The sequence below is a fragment of the Hemitrygon akajei genome, chromosome 3 (genome assembly GCF_048418815.1).
Source record: "Hemitrygon akajei chromosome 3, sHemAka1.3, whole genome shotgun sequence".
In the NCBI taxonomy this organism is placed as follows: Eukaryota; Metazoa; Chordata; class Chondrichthyes; order Myliobatiformes; family Dasyatidae; genus Hemitrygon; species Hemitrygon akajei.
The window spans coordinates 48,756,604-48,777,832 of NC_133126.1; the positions used below are offsets into that span (position 1 = coordinate 48,756,604).

General features: G+C 40.4%; 1 protein-coding gene across 5 annotated transcripts in view; it reads right to left on the reverse strand.

Annotated features, from left to right (window-relative positions):
- The window catches only part of nin (ninein (GSK3B interacting protein)), a 149,149-nt gene that overhangs the window by 99,799 nt on the left and 28,121 nt on the right, over positions 1-21,229 (reverse strand). For all 5 annotated transcript variants that reach the window (XR_012098225.1, XM_073039827.1, XM_073039825.1 and 2 more), the window contains exon 3: positions 9,391-9,484. Coding sequence is in view for 4 of the 5 variants with exons in the window: in XM_073039827.1 (XP_072895928.1) it covers positions 9,391-9,484 (94 nt within the window). In the remaining variant the exon portion in view is untranslated. The remainder of the gene's footprint in view (positions 1-9,390; positions 9,485-21,229) is intronic.

Here is a 21,229-nt window from a genome sequence, read left to right on the forward strand (position 1 = left end):
AAAAGGACGGGGGAAGAAATCAGAATAAGATGGGGGGGGAAGGGAAGGAATACAAGTGGCAGGAGATGTGTGAAACCAGGTGAGGGGGAAGGTGGGTGGGTGAAGGAGGGGACACAGAGAAAGTAGCCAAAAGGTGATAGATAGAACAGGCTGAAGGAGGAATCTGACAGGAGAGGAGAGTGGACCATGGGAGAAAGGGAAGGATGAGCACCAGATGAAAGTGATGGGTAGGTAATTAGAAAAATGGAGCCACAATGGGAATGGAAAAACTGAGAGGGGGAGAGGGGAGAAATTATTAGAAGTTCCAGAAATTGATATTCATATCTTCAGGGTTGAGGCTACCCAGAAGGAATACGAAGTGCTGTTCCTCCAACTTGAGAGTGACCTCATCATGGCAGGAGGGGAGGCGATGTACCAGTATGTCAGAATCGGGATGGGACTAGCGGGAAAACCTGCCTGTTGTGGTGGACTGAGTGGAGGTGCTCGACAAAGCGGTCCACTAATCTACATTGGATCTCACTATTGATTTTACATAAGCCAACATAAATGAAATTAGAATGGGACAAATAATAAAAAAAAGCCAAAATATTAGTGACCTTTCATACATTTCAATTGCAGTTAAGTCTGACATCAGTTTCAGAACACCTTCTTAGATCTAAAGTGGAAGAGGAAGATAGAAAACATGATGTCTCGTTGAGATAGAAAATCCCATTGCTGCAGGCCACTTTCCAGAGAGCGGGGTTATCAAATTACTGGAAGTTGACACTTAGTCAAATGGTACTTCTTTTACTGTCAATAGTACTTTCACTGGTACTCAAAGGGAGGGAACAAATATAGTTCTATAAAGGTAATCCAAAATGTTTTATTTTAGTGCTTTCAAATTAACTAGTCATTCTAATTTGCAATTTAATCTAAAACCTCTGTTAGAAAGTACATTTATTTTCCTATTTAAATTCCAGAAGATTACAAGGGGACTCAGGTTATATCCAGTAAGCCATATAATAAGTAATAGTTAGGTCTTCTCTTCCCTCCCCCTAGATGCTCCCTGATCTGCTGAGTGACTAGAACTTTGTTTCATTTCAGATTTCAGCATCTGCAGCACTTTGTGCTCGGATTGGGGTAACAAGAACAGCAGCATTGTTAAACCCTTGAATAAATACTTCAAAGTCAGCGGTTGGGCAAGGCTCTGTACTTAAATGGCCCTTGAGAGTAGAAATATGTGATGAATAAGATCAAAGTCAGAAAGCATACCAAATGCTCAAGATAGGGGTTCCAACCTTTCTCATGCCATGGACCACTACCATCAAGCAAGGGGTCCTTGCACTCCAGGTTGGGAAACCCTGCTCTAAGACATACTGTCGCTTCTTGATTAAGTGCTATAGGAAGGCAATAAAGCCAAAAATAAACTGTATATGGGCTGTATGCTTTAATAGCCATTCCCACAAGTTATTGTTTAATTGCCAGACAACAGCTGGCAAAGCACCCGAGTTAAGCTGTCTGTACCACCAAGAAACTGCATTAAGTCAGCTAACAAGCACTATGAAGTTAAAACCAAGCGACTTATTTTATACTGTAACATGCTGGTAATTCAGGAATTTTAAAATACAAGTGAAATAATAATCCAAATATTTGGCAGGATTAACATAGTGTGCCCCAGAAGGCCCTAATCTCAAGCGATTACAAAATGCAGGGGTAAAGAGACAGCAAAGCAAGACACCTGTGGTTATTTGTGCGATTTCTGTTAGACCTGAAGGGGTGTGGGGTAGAGTTATTCATGTCTCATCTGATAATTTGGTCACAGGCCCAATACTGAAGAGTTACAAACAACTCTTCAGCAGTAATTGGTCTCACTTGCAAATACAATAGATTCTGGTTAGTTGGGCTATCGGTTAATTGGGGCAGCCATTTATTTGGGACAACTCTTAAAGAAAAAAAAATCAATTGAGAAAGTAGCTGGATTCCCTTTGTTTATTTCAAACACTGTGCCACTTAATCGGGACAGGAGACTGTTGCAGAACAGTTTCTAGGTAGAGTTAGAGCGATCAATTTCCAAATAGTGTCAGGTGTGTGTGCGCGCTTGTGTTCAAAATTAAGCAGTGATGTTTGTCATTGAAAGTTTGTGAGAAATAAGCAGTAAGACAGTTTGGAACTGTTTTTGATCAATGTTTCAAGCATTCAGGCTTGGAGATGCCAGAACCATCTAGGAATAAAAATGAAGCAATTTAATTACTTGAACAAATTAGAAACTAAATTAGAAATCTGAAGGTATCGACAATTATCTTTAATGTTACAATGATGCCTGTGCTGATTTGTTCATGTTTAGTCAATCAAAATAACATGGCAGACGAATTCCTCTGTTGATAACTATTGGGAACTAGTACAGTTTTACAGTACTGTAGTATGATAGTGTGTTAACTTGTTCTGGATTTGATTCAAGTACATAAATTGTACTCAGTTTTCTATACCTTTTCAACTATTTCCATGAAAATTTGGCTAATCGGGACAGCCGCTTAATTGAGCCAAAATGTACAGGTCCCAATGTCTCCCAATTAACTGGAATCCACTTTACTTGAGTCAAATTTGATACAAAATTATCCCTTTCCAGTTTCACTGTCACTCAACGGCAAGGAATATTTAGACAATTTAAATTAGACTTTGTTGGGAGCCAAAATAGATCACGCTTAAAAATAGTGGAGAATTACTTCAAGCCACTCTCAATCTCTATGAAGGATTGAACAACTAGCTAACAATGGGAAATATGTAAGTGTGAAATGGATGAGTCACTGAACATGCTGACAGCTCATAAGGGTAGTCTTTAAATGGACAAAGGTGAAGCTGATGAAAGTAAGGCACCCAAAGTAAATATAAAGGAATAATGCAGATGTAAATGTACAAAATGTGTAAAAAGTAAACAAAGATTAGAAAGAGTAAGAGGAAATATAAATAAAATGACAAAAGTAAGCTACTTTTTTTTAATACATAACATTAAAGGGAATAGGGAAACAATTAAATCACTTAACTCATACATTTAGATAAATCATTGGAGATGATAAATAAACTTAGTATTTCCACTTGCAGGTAAAATTAAATACTCAAAAGGAAACAATTTAAGGAGAATGTTACTAAAAACAGTAATGTCACCAGGCCAAGATGATAAAATATTGGACAGATCTTTATCAGGTCTGTGGGAGTAGAGCAGGGGACAGGAGTCATGAAAGATATTATAGGCTTCACCAAGGATAAGGAGGAAGAGCATGTTGGGTATGGGATATTGTATCAGACAAGTCACTTAAATCTATAGGAGATATAGGAAATGAAAAGAAACCTTCTGGAATAATAGGAACATTGGAAAAGTTTGTAAAATGGTCAACTTAGGAGTCGTACAAATTACAAAAGAATGATGCGAAAATTGGTCAATAGTGGAGGTGGTTTAAAGGTCATGAGCAGAAACAGATCAGGGAAGTGATAAGATTATGGGACATAGTTAGCTGGAGCAGAGATAAACAAACACAGATTGTAATATAGCTTTAGTGCAGGACAGCCAATCATGAGATAAGCAGAGTCACAACAGAAGGGCCACTCATTTGCAGGGAGAATGGGGGTAATGTCTGTCTGGTAAAGGAAGGCAAGGTTCCAGTTTCAGGCAATTAGAGGAAACCCCTCGGAGATATAACAAACAAAGTTCAAATAGGACAAAGAAAAGTGGATTATTGATGAAATTCTGAAATCTGCATATAGTTACATGAATATTGTTACTTTTCATGTAATCGTCATTGGAAAGAGGGGGTTTCACTCAGTTCTATTGCTCGAATAGAAAAGCCAGCGGTGGCTTGCTGCAATGAAAAAGAGCTTTGACCAGCAACCAGTTGGCATTTGGTGTTGATTAGCAAGAACAAATTAAAAGGCGGCGGGGCAAGCACAGCAGCTGTCGTCTGAGTGGTGATTTCGAATCTTCAGCTCTTCGAGGCTTCAGTAAAGAGAAAGCAAAGGGAAGGGAAGAGAAGCAACAGGCTAGTTTTTTTTCTGTCCTCCTTGATACCTGCTCAGCTGGGGCAGTAGAGATGCCAGGCAGGATAGTGGAATGTTCCTCTTGCGGGATAGAAGGTCGGGGGATCTGGTGACTACAGCTGTGAGATGTGCATCCAGATGCAGTTTCTAACAATCCACGTTAAGGAGTTGAAGCTGGAACTGGATGAATTCCGGATCATTCAGGAGGCTGAGTGGGTGATAGATAGGAATATGTAGAGAGGTAGTTACACCCAAGATGCAGGACCCAGGAGAATGTTTACTTAAGACAGAGGTTTAAAGATTCTCAATCTATGAGGTCATGAAGGCATACTGTGAGAAGACAGGAGATTGGGCTGAGAGGAAAACTGAAACAGCCACGATGAAATGACAGAGTAGACTCGATGGACCAAACAGCCTAATTCTGCTGCTACATCTTATGGTCTTATTGTAAACTGCTGGAATTTTTTTGGATTGGGGGAGTAGCTCTGAGCTTGCTCTCTCCTGTGCTCCCCAGCTCTGATTGGTAGATCCTGCCAGTTCTCACTCCATCTCTTTCCTCTAACCTCCCGGTCCAGATGAAGGGTCTTGACCTGAAACATCTGCTGTCCATTTTCACCTGCTGCCTGACCTGCCGAGTTTCTCCAGCCCCTTTGTGTCTTGGCCCACATTTCCAGCATCTCCAATCTGTTGTGTCTCCTTGGAGAACTGTTGGGCCACATGCGCACATACAGGATTAGTGCACATAGGCATTTATGGCCAGCATGGACAAAGTGGTGTCTATTTCTGCATTGTGCATTTCTACAATTCTATGTTAGGAAAGAACTGGCAGAGCCCCCCAACAAAACTTTTACAAAGTCTTTGAGAAACACGAACAGAACCAAAGGATCACGGAATTTGTTTCCCGGATACAAGTGGTTAAGTGCAGGAAAATACTTTAATGTTCAAAAGAGCTGAAAAAGCCCTGCAAAATATACTTGAAGGACCACTTACTGATTATGCTAGTCCCTTGAATTTAACCAAAGATGAAAGTTTTCACAGCAGCCTAGGACTACGCAACAAGATAACAACCAAGGAACAAATCCGCAATGGATAGGTTTGTGAACTTCAATTTAAAAAAAACATGGATCTCTGTTGCATCCAATAAACATGCCCCGTCAACAAATACACGTCTCTAATGTTCCAAAAACATTAACAAGTGTCAGTAAACACTATAAAATGGCTATATATTACAATATCAGCTAACAAAGTACTTCTATTGAACAGACTGATAGGTACAAACGGTGATGGGTTTCGAAATCATTAGGTGCAGCTGTGAGAACAAAGACTGCTCTCTAATAGAGTAGCGCACTGCAGGGAACCACTTGACACAAGTGGTCTGGAAACTGGGTATATTTTTCATTACAGACAATGACTGGCTCCTCACTGAGCACATGTCTAGAGAAGTACTTGTTTGAAAATATTTGAAATGGGGCCTTGGGTTGACCTCCCGGTTAACTGCAAATAATGACGAGCGAGTGTACAGATAGTACATCCAGAGCCAAGACAGCATGGCTTGAGGAGCGTTTGTACAGTTGTCTTGGGTCACCTGCAACTGTGATCTGAAAGTGGAATAGTGACTTACAATGGCCAGAGTATCGATTGCATTTTTGACTGGTATAATACAACTTCAATGATAAAATACTTAGCAAGCCAGGCAACATCTGTGTAGGAAAAAACAGATTTAATGGTTCAGGTCACCAGCCTTAAGGGACCCTAGTTGTCCAACTTGGTGTAAATCACAATTTGCTCTCTTATTTGGAACAGAAGTGTTGGAAAGACTTGGGCTAGAGACTCTGAGCACCAGAAAGTGGAAAGTGTTTCATTCATGGTAAAAGGGAAATGAACGAGGCAATAAATATTATCCATTAATTCCTCCTTCAGATGAAGGGAAACTTTTAAAGCCCATGGCATACAAGTAGTGGCTGAATCAGGAACAAGCAGAAAATGGTTCTGTCGCATCTATAGGGAGAAGCACTGTCGACGTTTTGGGTCGAGACCCTTCATCAGGACTAACAAAAAAGAGATAGTAAGAGATTTGAAAGTGGGAGGGGGAGGGGGAGGGGGAGACCCAAAATGATAGGGGAAGACGGAGGGGGAGGGATGAAGCTAAGAGCTGGGAAGTTGATTGGCAAAAGGGATACAAGGCTGGAGAAGGGGGAAGATCATGGGACGGAAGGCTTGGAAGAAAGAAAGGGGGAGGGGAGCACCAGAGGAAGATGGAGAAAAGGCAAGGAGTGATTGTGAGAGAGAAAAGAAAAAAAAATTAAAATAGGGATGGGGCAAGAAGGGGAGGAGGGGCATTAACGGAAGTTAGAGTAATCAATGTTCAGGCCATCAGGTTGGAGACTACCCAGATGGAATATAAGGTGTTATTCCTCCAACCTGCGTGTGGCTTCATCTTGATAGTAGAGGAGGCCATGAATTGACATATTGGAATGGGAATGGGTCATGGAATTAAAATGTGTGGCCACTGGGAGATCCTGCTTCCTCTGGTAGACAGAGCGTAGGTGTTCAGCGAAACATCCATTCGTCCCCCCATCCCTTCCCACCGATCTCCCTCCTGGCACTTATCCTTGTAAGCAGAACAAGTGCTACACCTGCCCTTACACTTCCTCCCTCACCACCATTCAGGGCCCCAGACAGTCCTTCCAGGTGAGGCGACACTTCACCTGTGAGTCTGCTAGTGTGATATACTGCGTCCGGTACAGCCTTCAATATATTGGTGAGACCCAACGCAGACTGGGAGACCATTTAGCCGAACACCTACACTCTGCCAGAGAAAGCAGGATCTCCCAGTGGCCACACATTTTAATTCCACGTCCCATTCCCATTCTGATATGTCTATCCATGGCCTCCTCTACCGTCAAGATGAGGCCACACTCAGGTTGGAGGGACAACACCTTATATACCGGCTGGGTAGCCTCCAACCTGATGGCATGAACATTGACTTCTCTAACTTCTGTTAATGCCCCTCCTCCCCTTTTTATCCCATCCCTTATTTATTTATCTATGTATTTATTTAGCTATCTATTTATTTATTATTTTCCCCCTTTTTTTCCTCTCACTTTTTTCTCTCTCTTTCCCTCTCACAATCACTCTTTGCCTGCTCTCCATCTCCCTCTGGTGCTCCCCTCCCCCTTACTTTCTCCCTAGGCCTCCCGTCCCATGATTCTCTCCCTTCTCCAGCTGTGTATCCCTTTTGCCAATCACCTTTCCAGCTCTTAGCTTCATTCCTCCCCCTCCTGTCTTCCCCTACCATTTCAGATTTCCCCCTCCCCCTTTCAAATCTCTTACTATCTCTTCTTTCAGTTAGTCCTGACGAAGGGTCTCGACCTGAAACGTTGACTGTACTTCTCCCTATAGATGCTGCCTGGCCTGCTGTGTTCCACCAGCATTTTGTGTGTGTTGCTTGAATTTCCAGCATCTGCAGATTTTTTCGTGTTTGCGTTCAATATTTTGAAGTCCAAGCATATAAGCAATAAAATACCATGTACTCTATAAGCACAGGCTGGGAGAAGGATTATAAACTGCAACATCAGAGGGAACTATAAAAATGTAATAATAAAAGAAAGCAATGTGAATGTTTATAAAACTGATTAGGGAGTAGAAATTGAAATCTGGTCATATAGACAGGATGAATTATTTCAGAGCTTGCTGCTACTGATGATACCTGGGGGGGGGGGGGGGGATCATTTAAGTAACACTGCAGGACAGCACTGATTACATAGACGGCTCATCCAAGGTGCCCCATGGATTTGTTCACTGTTCAGCTATCCCATTTTAGAAGAAGATTACAAAAATGGAAAGCATACAGCCAAGATTTATGGGTTTGAGGTTATAAAAATTAATGCTTCTCAGTAGAATAGTGTTGAAAATTGGAAATATTTTGGCAGGTTGTAAAATAAAGTGGCTGAAATACAGAATGAAAACTACCACGAGAAGTCATAATAAGTGGCGTGACAGTGGGGTGACTGCTGGAGCCCTTGGTTTGTATAATTTATAAAATACAGTGTATTATTTGGATGAAGGCACCAAGATGTAGCTGCTACATTTGCTGATGACAACGATAGGTAGGTTAAGCAAGTTGTTAAGGTGATGTAGGGAGACTGGAAAGCGACATAGGAAACATGAGCAGGCACAGATTAGGCAAATGGAATATATGCTGAAGTGTAAAATTTTCTATTTTGGCAGGAGAAGTGAAAATAGTATATTTTGTAAGTGAGAGATTGCAGAGCTCTGAGTTGTGGAGGGATTTAGTTACTCTAGCATACCATGCACAAAGTCTGGCATGCAGACACAGAAAGTAACTGTGAGAGATAGCAGAATGTTATTGTTTATTGCAGCAGAGTTGAATAATTACACAGGGCACGAGTAATACAGGATATTGGTATCTTTATTTAAGAAAGGCTATTTTTGTTTTGGAAGCAATTTAGATATGGCTTAATTGGAATGGACAGACTGTTTTATGAAGGAGGATTGAACAAACTAGGTTTTATCTGCTAGAGTTTAAATAGGTTCACAGTCTCACACAGCATGGAAACAGACCCTTAGGTCCAGTTTGTCTCTGCCAAACAAGATGATTAAATTAATTATCTAATCTAATTTGATCTGCCCGCATTTGGCTCATGTCCCTCAACACCTTCCCCATCTAAGTACCTGTCCAAACACCTTTTAAGCATTGTAATTGTACCTGCCTCTTCCACCCTCTCTGTGTGGTAAAACTTGCCCACCAAATCCCCCCCTCACAAATTTCTTTTGGGGTAATGTGGATCCTTTGATTCCATATAATAAATTACTGAAATTCTCAAGCTGAGCAGCATTTAAGCCTTCAAATACACACAGAATAAAGTAACTAACAGCAGCAGTTACAGTTCCACTCTCTCCTAGCTTGAAGTCATACTTGGGCAGCAATTCCTTTAATCACTCTGCATCAGAAGAGCTATTTATAATGAAGGAATCATCCGCGTTAATCAGAGACCCAGTGTTAGCAGAATGTGAACATGTTATGGTGCAGGCTGTGTGTCCTTTTCAAACAAACCGCGCGTTGATTGCAATGTGTTGTTAATTTATGTTTCCAAATAAAATATACTTGCTCGCACTCAGAGTAGGTGCTCAGGTGATGTAAGTAACTAAAAGGCTAATACGCTCTGTTTATCAACAAAAATATATTCTGTTTTGATCTTCCCAATACTCGACCTTGTGGAAGGTAACACACTGCAAATGTTGCACTAAGATGATTTCATTCTGACAACACTGCATATGAAATTCTGTAAGCCTGGAACAAAGTCCACGTGTTGAAGATGTGTTTGATGTAGTTTTCTTGTCATCTTTTTATCCACTTACCTAGTTCTTGATAACTGTCATCCCCTGAGAAATTCCCTTCAATAGTAGTCGACAAAATAAAGATCAATGCCTCTTTAAATTGTTCAAAATGTACCTGAAAAACAGGATTGAAACAAAAAAAGGTGTTAAATTGATAATTTAAAAACAATTGCATATTTAAATATGGACCGAGAATGGCACAAAATGACGGATGCATAATGATCATCTTCACCGTTCAAGTTTCCCATGCAATTATATCCCCCAAAATGAAGTCCGCACTTTGTAATTTGGTGGCATGTTCCTTTGGAGGGACAGGTGAAAAATCACAGGGAAAGGAGCTGGTCACCATTGGCAAGATGTAAACAATAATTGCACACTTTTAAAACTTAATTTTAAAAAGACGGAAATAATTGTGACAAGCATTTTACTGTAAATGTTCTACAACTTGAATTTTCTGTCTAATAGACCTTATGAAAGGCCAAATAAGTGCCAATCAGTTTAGAATAATTTCAGACAAGTCATTTTGAAATTAAAATTATACTTATGTACAAGTGAGCAGTTGTGGGTTGCATTTCAAAGGATATGCTGGCATTGGAGGGGGTGCAAAAGGATATTTTTGAGAAATATTTGAGAATTATTCTATGAAAGAATTAACATGAGATTGATTTGTTGGCCCTGTGCCTGTTCTTGCTGGAATTTAGAAGAATGAGGGGATATCCCATTGAAACCTACTGATATTGAAAGGCCTCGATAGGTGGAGTGGATGTGGAGAGGGGTTTCCAATAGCAGGAACGTTTAGTATAATTAAAGAGGGTACCGCCTCAGAATAGAAAGACAATACTTTAGAACAGAGATGAGGAGGACATTCTTTAGCTAGAAAGTGGTGATGCTGTGGAATTCGTTGCCACAGATGACTGTGGAAGCCAAGTCATTGGGTATATTTAAAGTGGAGGTTGATAGGTTCTTGATTAGTAAGGGTGTCAAGGGTTATGGGGAGATGGCAGGAGAATGGGGTTGAGAGGGATAATATATCTGTCACGATCAAATGGCAAAACAGATGTGGTGGGCCAAATTACCTAACTCTGCTTCCATGTCTTAATGCCTTATTGTCTAAGTTGTTTGCTAATATTACTGTTAAAACATCACCACTTGCAGTTTCTTAACCATTAGGTTATGAAATAGCAAGTGCACAATCAGTAGTTCAATTTTGAGCCACGAAGTATTTAGTTACAGTGAACACTGGCTTTTGAGAAGCCAATTTCTAAGAACTATGCTGATATCTTTCATAACAGCAGCTTAGGTAGCTTATGCAATTTATTTTTGTGCAGTGTTCTTATGACACAAACACTTTGCAGTATTCAATACTGACCAACAGAAACCTACGTACTTAAATAAGGAATCTAGAAAGTTAAAAGAGGCTAAAAGCACAGCAGATGGTGATACCTGGAGCAAGAAACACCAAATACTAGAGAACTCACTAGGTCAATATCCTACTGACCAGTGGAGTTTGTCCAGAAGTTTGATTTCTGCTCTGTGAAAGCAAAAGGCTGCAATAAATACTTCATTTCTTTCAGGATAAGTCAACTTTTATTGTCATTTCGACCATAACTGCTGGTACAGTGCATAGTAAAAATGAGACAATGTTTTTCAGGACCATGGTGTTACATGACACAGTACAAAAAACTAGACTGAAATACGTAATAAAACACAGAGAAAGCTACACCAGACTACAGACCTACACTGGACTGCATAAAGTGCACAAAAACAGTGCAGGCATTACAATAAATAATAAACAGGACAGTAGGGCAAGGTGTCAGTCCAGGCTTCGGGTATTGAGGAGTCTGATAGCTTGGGCGAAGAAATTGTTACATAGTCTGGTCGTGAGAGCCCGAATGCTTCGGAGCCTTTTCCCAGATAGCAGGAGGGAGAAGAGATTGTATGAGGGGTGCATGGGGTCCTTCATAATGCTGTTTCCTTTGCAGATGCAGTGTGTAGTATAAATGTCCATGATGGCAGGAACAGAGACCCCAATGATCTTCTCAGCTGACCTCACTATCCGCAGCAGGGTCTTGCGATCCGAGATGGTGCTATTTCTGAACCAGGCAGTAAAGTATGTTGTTAAAGACAGTAATTGTTCTCAAGTCAGAATAGTTGTTTATTCCTTAAAATTCCACTCAAGCACTTTACAGTACAATAAATTAGTGTTTAATTCAAGATATACTCTAAAAGAGTTCAAAATCAAATTCCAAAATAAACAGTGAAATTAATATTTTTATAACATTCAGTGGAAATTAGAACAAATTATTATTCAGATGTCATTTAAGATAGATTATAAAGACACAATTTGATTGAATTTCATTTACAATAGTTTGCTCTGAATGAGTTTAGTGCATAATAGAAAACTGAAGTCAATATTCTGTTTGACAATGATTCCTTAGCAATTCAATACCGATTTAAAATGAGTACCTCTCCATCGCATCATTGGCCTGAAATCCTAGAAAGTTTACCCTTGAAGTTACTGCTGACTACTCTGCAGAACAAGTTTTACAAATATGTTAATAAAGTGAAAGTGGATTTTATTGTCTTAAAAGTAAAATGTAAATTACTCTAGCACACAGCAATTTCTAATGAACCATAGAACATTACAGCACAGAAACAGGCCTTTTGGCCCCTCTTGGCTGTGCCGAACCATTTTCTGCCTAGTCCCACTGACCTGCACCCGAGCCATATCCCTCCAAACCCCTCTCATTCATATACCTGTCCAAGTTTTTCTTAAATGTCAAAAGTGAGCCCGCATTCACCACTTCATCTGGCAGCTCATTCCATTTACCTTGTATGTTCTACCTTGGTTTGACCTTCCGAAGTGCAATACCTCACACTTGTCCGCATTAAACTCCATCTGCCATTTTTCAGCCCATTTCTCCAACTGGTCCAAATCCCCTCTGCAAGCTTTGAAAACCTTCCTCACTGACAACTACACCTCCAATCTTTGTATCATCAGCAAATTTGCTGATCCAATTTCCCACATTATCATCCAGATCATTGATATAGATGACAAATAACAATGGACCTATCACCGATCCCTGTGGCACACCACTAGTCACAGGCCTCCACTCAGAGTAGCTATCCTCCACTACCACTCTCTGGCTTCTTCCATTGAGCCAATGTCTAATCCAATTTACTACCTCTCCATGTATACCTAGCAAATGAATCTTCCTAACTAACCTCCCATGCAGGACCTTGTCAAAGGCCTTACTGAAGTCCATGTATACAACATCCACTGCCTTCCCTTTATCCACTTTCCTTGTAACTTCCTCGAAAAACTTTAATAGATTGGTTAAACATGACCTACCATGCAAAAAGCCATGCTGACTTTTTCTAATAAGTCCCTGTCTATCCAAATACTTGTACATCCTATCTCTTAGTATTCCTTCCAATAATTTACCTACTACCGATGTCAAACTTACCGGCCTATAATTTCCCTGCTTACTTTTTGAGCCTTTTTTAAACAACAGAACTACATGAGCTATCCTCCAATCCTCCGGCACCTGACCCATGGATATCGACATTTTAAATATTTCTGCCAGGGCCCCTGCAATTTCAGCACTAGTCTCCTTCAAGGTCCGACGGAATACCCTGTCAGGTCCTGGGGATTTATCTATTCAGATTTGCCTCAAGACAGCAAGCACCTCCTCCTCTTTAATCTGTATAAGTTCCATGACCTCCCCACTTGTTTGCCTTGTTTCCATAGATTCCATTCCAGTTTCCTTAGTAAACACAGATGCAAAAAACCCATTTATTATCTCTCCCATTTCTTTTGGCTCCATACATAGCCGACCACTCTGATCTTCAAGCGGACCAATTTTAACCCTTACTATCCTTTTGCTCTTAACATAACTGTAGAAGCTCTTAGGATTATCCTTCACCCTTACTGCCAAAGCAACCTCATGTCTTCTTTTAGCTTTCCTGATTTCTTTAAGTATTTTCTTACTCTTTTTATACTCCTCAAGCATCTTATTTCCTTCCTGTTGCCTATACATGTTATATATCTCTCTCTTCTTCTTTATCAGAGTTCCAATATCCCTCGAGAGCCAAGGTTCCTTATTCTTATTCATTTTGCCTTTAACCCTGACAGGAACATACAAACTCTGCACTCTCAGAATTTCTCCTTTGAAGGCCTCCCACTTACTAATCACATCCTTGCCAGAGAACAACCTGTCCCAATCTACGGTTTTTAGATCCTTTCTCATTTCTTCAAATTTGGCCTTTTTCCAGTTTAGTACTTCAACCTGAGGACCAGATCTATCTTTATCCATGATCAAGTTGAAACTAATGACATTATGATCACTGGAACCAAAGTGTTCCCCTACACACACTTCCGTCATCTGCCCTAACTCATTACTTAATAGGAGACCTAATATTGCATCCTCCCTAGTTGGTACATCTATACATCGATTTAGAAAACTTTCCTGAACACATTTCACAAACTCTAACCCATCTAGACCTTTAACAGTATGTGAGTCCCAATCCTAATGTTGCAGACAGTTTGATTTATTTTAACAACTTGGATCAAAGATTGATTTTGCCACAAGAATTAAAATAGATTTGGAATGAGGTTTATTATTACTGACTTAAGTGATTTGAGAGAATCAGGGACAGAAGCAAGTGTCGTAACTATGACCAAAGAAAGTGCTTGGGAAGCTGAAAGATCTGCAGGTAGCTAAGTTGACTGAACTAGTAGGACTACATCCCAGGGTTCTGAAAGAGATAGCTGAAGATATTGGTAGTGATCTTTCACTAATCACTAGATTCTGGAATGGTTCTGGAAGACTTGAAAATTCACAAATTACACTCCACTCCAAGAAGACAGGGAGGCAAAAACACAGGAAGTTAGAGGCCAGTTAGCCTGACTTCAGTAGTTGGCCAGATGTTAAAATCCATTATCAAGGATGAGGTTTCAGGTACTTGGAGGCATGTGATAAAGATAGGCTCAAGTCGTCATGGTTTCCTTAAGGGGAAATCTTACCTGTCAAATCTATTGGAATTCTTTGAGGAAGTAACAGGCAGGATAAAGAAAGGAGAGTCAATGGATGTTGCTTACTTGGATCTTCAGAAGACATTTGACAAGATTTTGCACAAGTTTGCGGATGATACAAATATAGATAGAGGGGTGGGTGGTATTTAGGAAGCAGGGAGTCTGCAGAAGGACTGGGAAAAGGGGCAAAGAAATTGCAGATGGAATACAATGTAGGGAAGTGTATGGTCATGCACTTTGGTAGAAGGAAAATGGTGTAGACTTATTTCTAACTGGGGAGCAAATTCAGAAATTAGAGGTGCAAAAGAACTTGTTTGTCCTGCTGCAGGATTCCTTCAAGTTTAACTTGCAGGTTGAGTTGGTAGTAAAGAAGGCAAATGCAGTATTAACATTCATCTTGAGGGGATTAGTCACGATGTTAAGCTGAGGCTTTACAAGGCATTGGTCAGATCACATTTGGAGTATTATGAGCAGTTCTGGACCCCAAAACTCAACATGGATTTGCTGGCAATGGAGTGCATCCTAAAGAAATTTATGATAATGATCGCAGCAAAGAAAGGGTAAATGTAGGAAGAGTGTTCAAAGGCTCGAGGCTTGTACTTTACTTGCTGGACTTCAGAAGAATGGGGAGGGGAACTCATTGAAAACTACTGTACACTGGAATGTTGGATTGAGTGGAAGTGGAGAGGATGTTACTGATAGCAACAAGAGTCTAGGAACCCAGGGCATAGCCTCAGAATAGAGGGACATTCCTTTAAAACAAAGATGAGGAGGAACCTCTTTAGCCAGACGATGGTAAATCTGTGGAATTCATCACTACAGACTGCTGTGCAGGCCAAGTCATTGGGTATACTTAAATTAAGGGTGACAGAGGTTATGGGGAAAAGGAAGGGGAACAAGTTTGAGGGGGGAAATGAATCAACCATGATCGAATGGCAGAGCAGATGCAGTGGGGTGACTGGCCTAATTCTGCTTCTTTGTCTTAGGGTGAAATTTTTTGATAGCTGGTACCTCTACCAAGACCAAACACAGTTATCTTCCCCAATTACAGTGGCAAAAATAAACTAGTATCACTCACTTCTTTCAAATGCAACACATGCATTAACAGAAATAACACAAACCTGACAAAGTGATGAATCAGTTGAAGTTTGTTTAGAACTACAACAAATCTGCATTGCTTAAAGGTATTAAATGCATACTGAACCAGATATGTATACCATCCCATGATGGCTTATGGCACTGGAAGACAACTGCTCCAATAACCACAAGAGAAAGTTCACCTCCAAGTGCAGTAAAATTAAAGTATATCATTAGATCTCTCCATTATAAGAGTCACACACTTTTAAACTCATGGCAGACACATTACAGAACATATATTGAATACAATAATTCTAGGTTCCAGCGTGTGTTCCACTAGGGTATTAGAACTTCCTTAATGTGGTTTAACAGTTCAGTTAATCATGGACTAGGCTTTTAATCTAGGTTATGGACTGCGAACAAGGTCAATCAACAGAACACAGCCCATGACAACAAATCACTGATCCAATCTTCTTTAGCAACAACAGCAGATGTTGCGTGACCACGGAAAAGAAAATTCTTGAGCAGTATGCCCTTCCCATTGAAAAGGAATACCTATTGTTGGTGAAAATCAGCCCATCTCCCGGGCTTTGCAGTGCATAATTCTGTGTATTCATTGCATAATGTATTCACCCAGTCAGTGCCTGCTTGACCAAAATGTGGGCCTGCAGTAAGAGCAGCTGCACGGCGACAGATGGCTCCTACTTCAACCAGGAACAATTTCAGTAGCATCATTTCAAAATAAACCACACACACGATAAAGGATCTGGCTGAGGAGAATCATGCAGAATTTAAACAAAAAAAAAACCCCCAGATCTTTGCACTTAGTTACAGTTACTGGGTTTTGAACATACAATTACTGCAGAGTACATTTGAATTCCACTGAAAATATCAAAAGTAGTTTCGGGAATCACGTGGTCTCAGTGCAAGGGATATGCCCAAGGATATCTGCTCCTGATTGCCAAGCGGCTGATTCCGACTCTAAAGCACAACAATGTGCAGATCACTCAAAACATGATAGGCAATTCCACAACCAACAGTTTTAACAAAGGCTTATATGTGCACAACCAGGAGTGTATTGAAGCGTCAAACATGTGAATTTTATTTATTGTTAAATACTTTGTGACCTTATTAACCCGATTATTAATGAGAACGTCTTAAATGTCAACTAGCAAGAGTTTATTTTAATCCTAGCATATTATTCCTGTATCTCATATGCTACTTTTCAGAGGGGAAAAAAGAGCAAGACAGCACTTTTGCCAGGGTTAAAATCTGAACCCCATGAATAAAAGAACAGATTTAAGAAGCAGCTAAGCCTTTTTTCGAAGGCTATAACTTCCACCTGGCTTTTTACTGCCTTTTTGTGATTCTGTTTCCCAGCGAGCCAGCTGTTAATGGGGGTTGGGATTTTATGAGAGCAGCTGTCCCCTCAGATATGTCACAATTCTGCCAATGCCATCGGAACACCTTGCAATCTGAAAAAAAGATTCAGAGAGATATTATTGACTGCAACTAAAGCAGAAACCTTTAAAAGGTCATTTGCTAATCGGTCCTCATTCTGATTGCAGGGGACCATCTGCCTTGCACTTCATGCAAATATTTGCTTCAAAAACTTCTCTGCAAAATTTGTTGAAACTAATATTTTGTTATTCATTTTTGAAATAGAATACATGAGAGAATCCAAATCTTCCATCTCAAAGTGTCTGAAAAGTAAGAGCTTTGTATCTGGCACCATCAGAGCAGGTGCCTGCACGAACACCGTGCCTGAAGCATTCATTGGGCAACCCTGATCTATTTGCAAAAATAAAATCCTTGCAAGCACTGTCTCTGGGTGCAAGGAGGATTAAGCAGTGAACTTGTGGCTGTCAGAGAAAAATCAGGACAGAACACAACCAAGTCTTAGGAGGGATGATGGCACCTAACGGCGACTCCTTTGCTTGCATCTTCAGAAACAGATCTATTTTTATCTTCGATATCTCTTTTCTCCCCTCTTTCAAGGTTCTTTTGAAGACACTGACCTGGAGTTACACGCCGACTTCGGTTCTTTATGTAAACGGGACCTGCTCTTGGGGCCTCACGACTGGCCACTTTTTGATATTCCAAGGATGTGACCTGGAGAACTAGCGCGCCTTCAGGGTGCCGGATTTTCGTGGCTCTGGAGGTGAGTGGATTCAAGGCTGGTGCCGCCGCCTGATGCGTCCTGGGAGATTGAAGATCTTAAGCAGCGAGCTAGCTGCGTGCCCAGCGACCCAAGTTCTTTGGGCACAGAACTTGGAAAAACTGATGCAGCAGAATTTTAAACACTATATATCAATGAGTTGCTTTGTTATGTCTCCCCGAGACATCTTTTTCCCTTTTTAGGGAGAGAGAGAGAACCTGTGGCATGTTGAATTACGGGGTGAATGAGTAGTCTTTGGGGTACTGCAAATCTGTGTCTTTATTGATGCTTTGCTGCATGCTTCAGTGCTTGGTGGGGGGGTGCTGATGCTTTTTTGCTGGTGAGGAGGTCATTGCTATGATGCTGCTTCTGTGTGGGAGGGGGGAAAATGGGGGGGTCTTTGATTTCTAACATTTAACTGCCATTCATTCTTTGGGGCACTCCTCTGTTTTCGTGGATGTTTGTGAAGAAAAAGAATTTCAAGACGTACATTGTATACATTTCCCTGACATTAAAAAGTATCTATTGAAGTCAGAAGAGCCATCTGGATATCAGTAGGTTAACCTCTTCACTTCCCTTTCTCCCTATCCTTCAAGTATATTTTATGTAAGAGGGAAGGAATAGGCGATATTTTTAAATTATTAATCTGATGAATAACACTGGTTTCCATTAAATATTTAGACAAAACATAGGAGCAGATTTAGGTCATTTGGTCTGCTCTGACATTTCGTTCTGCAGATCCATTTCCCTCTCAACCCCATTCTCATGCCTTCTCCCCATAACCTTTCATGCCCTGACTAATCATGAACCTATCACCCTCTGCCTTAAATACACCCAATGACGTGGCCTTCACAGCCACCGGTGGGAATGAATTCCAGGGATTTGCCACCCACTAGCTAAAGAAATTTCTCATCTCCATTTTAAATGGATATTCCTCTAGTATGATGCTGGGTCCTCTGGTCCTCGACTCCCCACCAAAGGGAACATGCTCTCAACATCTACTTTATCTAGGTTTTTCAACATTTAATAGGTTTCAATGAGATCCCTCCTCATTCTTCTAAATTCCAGCAAGTAAAGGCCCAGGGTAATCAATTGCTCCTCATGTGACAAGCCCTTCCTTTCCGGAATCATTCTCGTGAACCTCATCTGAAACCTCTCCAATGTCAGTACATCCTTCTCAGATAAGGGCCTAAAACTGATCACAGTATTCCAAGTGAGATCCACCAGAGCCTTATAAAGCCTCTTCATCAAATCCTTGTTCTTATAATCTAGTCCTCTTGGAATGAATGCAAACATTGCATTTCCCTTCTTCACCACAGACTGAACCTGCAAATTAACTTTTAGGAAAACCTGTACAAGGTCTCCCAAGTCAATTTGCACCTTGGATTTTGAATTTTCTATGTTTGAAAAATAGTCTCTGCTTTTATTTCTTCTACCAAAGTGCATGACCATACACTTCCTGACTTTGTATTCCATCTGTCACTTCTTTTTGCCCATTCTCCTAATCTAAGTCCTTCTACATGCTCCCTGCTTCCTCAAAACTACTTGCCCTTCCATCTACCTTCGTATTCTCTACAAACTGCCACAAAACCATCAATTTCATCATCCAAATCATTGATATTCAATGTAAAAAGTTGTCCCAACAGAGTAGTAGTGGCAGAATACCACTACTCGCCAGTAGCCAATCAGAAAATGTTCCCTTTGTTCCCACTCTTTGCCTCTTGCCAATTAGCCAATGCTCTATAGATGATAGCATCTTTCCTGTAATACCATGGGCTCTTATCTTGTTAGGCAGCTTCATATGCGGCACCTTGTCAAAGCCTCTGAAAATCCAAGTATACAACATCCACCGATTACCTTTTGTTATTTCCTGCTTAATATTTCCTCAAAGATTTCCAATAGATTGGTCGGGCAAGATTTTCCCTTAAGGAAACTATCCTGACTATGGTCCGTTTTATCTAGTGCCTCCAAATACCTGGAAACCACATCCTTAACAATCAACTCCCAACCACTGAGGTCAGGCTAACTGGCCTATAATTTCCTTTATTCTGCCTCATTCCCCTCTTGAAGAGTGAAGTGACATTTGCAGTTTTCCAGTCCTCCTGAACCATGCCGGAATCTATTGATTCTTGTAAGATTATTATTAATGCCTCCACAATCACTTCAGCCACCTCTTTCAGAACCCTGGGGTACAGCCCATCTTGTCCAGGTGACTTAATTACCTTCAGACCTTTCAGTTTCACCAAGCACCTCCTCACTAGTAATAGGAACTGCACTCCTGCCCCACTGATACTCTTGCACTTCCAGCATATTGAGAGTGGCTCCCATGGTGAAGACTAAAGCAAAATACTATTCAGTCCAATCCGCCAGTTTCTTGCCCCATGTTACTACCTCTCCAGTATCACTTTCCAGCATCCAATATCTGCTCTCACCTCATTTTATTCATCTGAAAAACATGTCTGGTACCATCTTTGATATTGTTGTCTAGCTTACCTTCATATTTTCATCTTTTCCCTCCTTATGACTTTTCCAGTTGCCTATGTTTCGCAATTCTCTAACGTCCCATTAATTTTTGTTCTATTATATGCCCTCTCTTTTGCTTTGCTGTTGGCTTTGACTTCTCTTGTCAGCCATGTCTTTGCCCTTTCAATCACCCCAGCTTTAAAATACTACTACTTCTTTGGGATGCATCTATCCTGCACCTTCCAAAATGCTCTCAGAAATTCCAGCCACTGCTGCTCTGCTGTCATACCTGATGGTGTCCCCTTTCAATCAACTTTGCCCAGCTCCTTTCTCGTACCTCTAATTCCCTTTACTCCACTGTAATCCTGATATATCTGACTTTAGCTTCTCCCTCTCAAATTGCAGGCTGAATTACTACAATTATGGTTTATCATTGCTCAGAACACCGAAATGTCATTCATATTTAGCATTGCTGATCTCCAATTCTATTCACGAGGTTGCTATCAATCTTGTGCTTCATTTAAAGCAAGTGGAATCATTCAATTCAAGATCAAGTAGAAATATGGTGCATAGCAATAATTATTAAATTGATACAGGATTTCTATATATCACAGTAAGATTTTCATTATGCCAGCAGCACATATAATATGACCTGTAGTGCTTAATACCAGCTGCTGATACAAAACTATTAAGCAAACAAGCTCACCATAACTATGAGGCAAATTGCTCATATTTTTACTTTCAAATTGAGATTCAAATATAATTTATATAACTCCTGAAAATCTTCAATGGTAGAAAAATAGTTAACTATAGCTACATTTTTAAAATATAAACAAAACATTAAAAATGCGATTTGATGCCAGAGTGAAGCCAGCAGCATTCAGGAAATTTTAAAGAGATTACTCTACTGATTTATAGGTAGCTCTGCTCTAGAAATTTAAAATAAACTAATTCAATCTAACGTTGTACACACCAGTACATTCCTGATTTGCACCAGGCATATGGTGAAAAAGTTTTGGGGGATCAGTTAATGAGTCACTTATAGTAGGATTAATCTTCTTTGAACTATTCTTGTAGCCAGATTATTGTTATGCCTGGTCCAGTTACATTTCAGGTCAATGATGGTT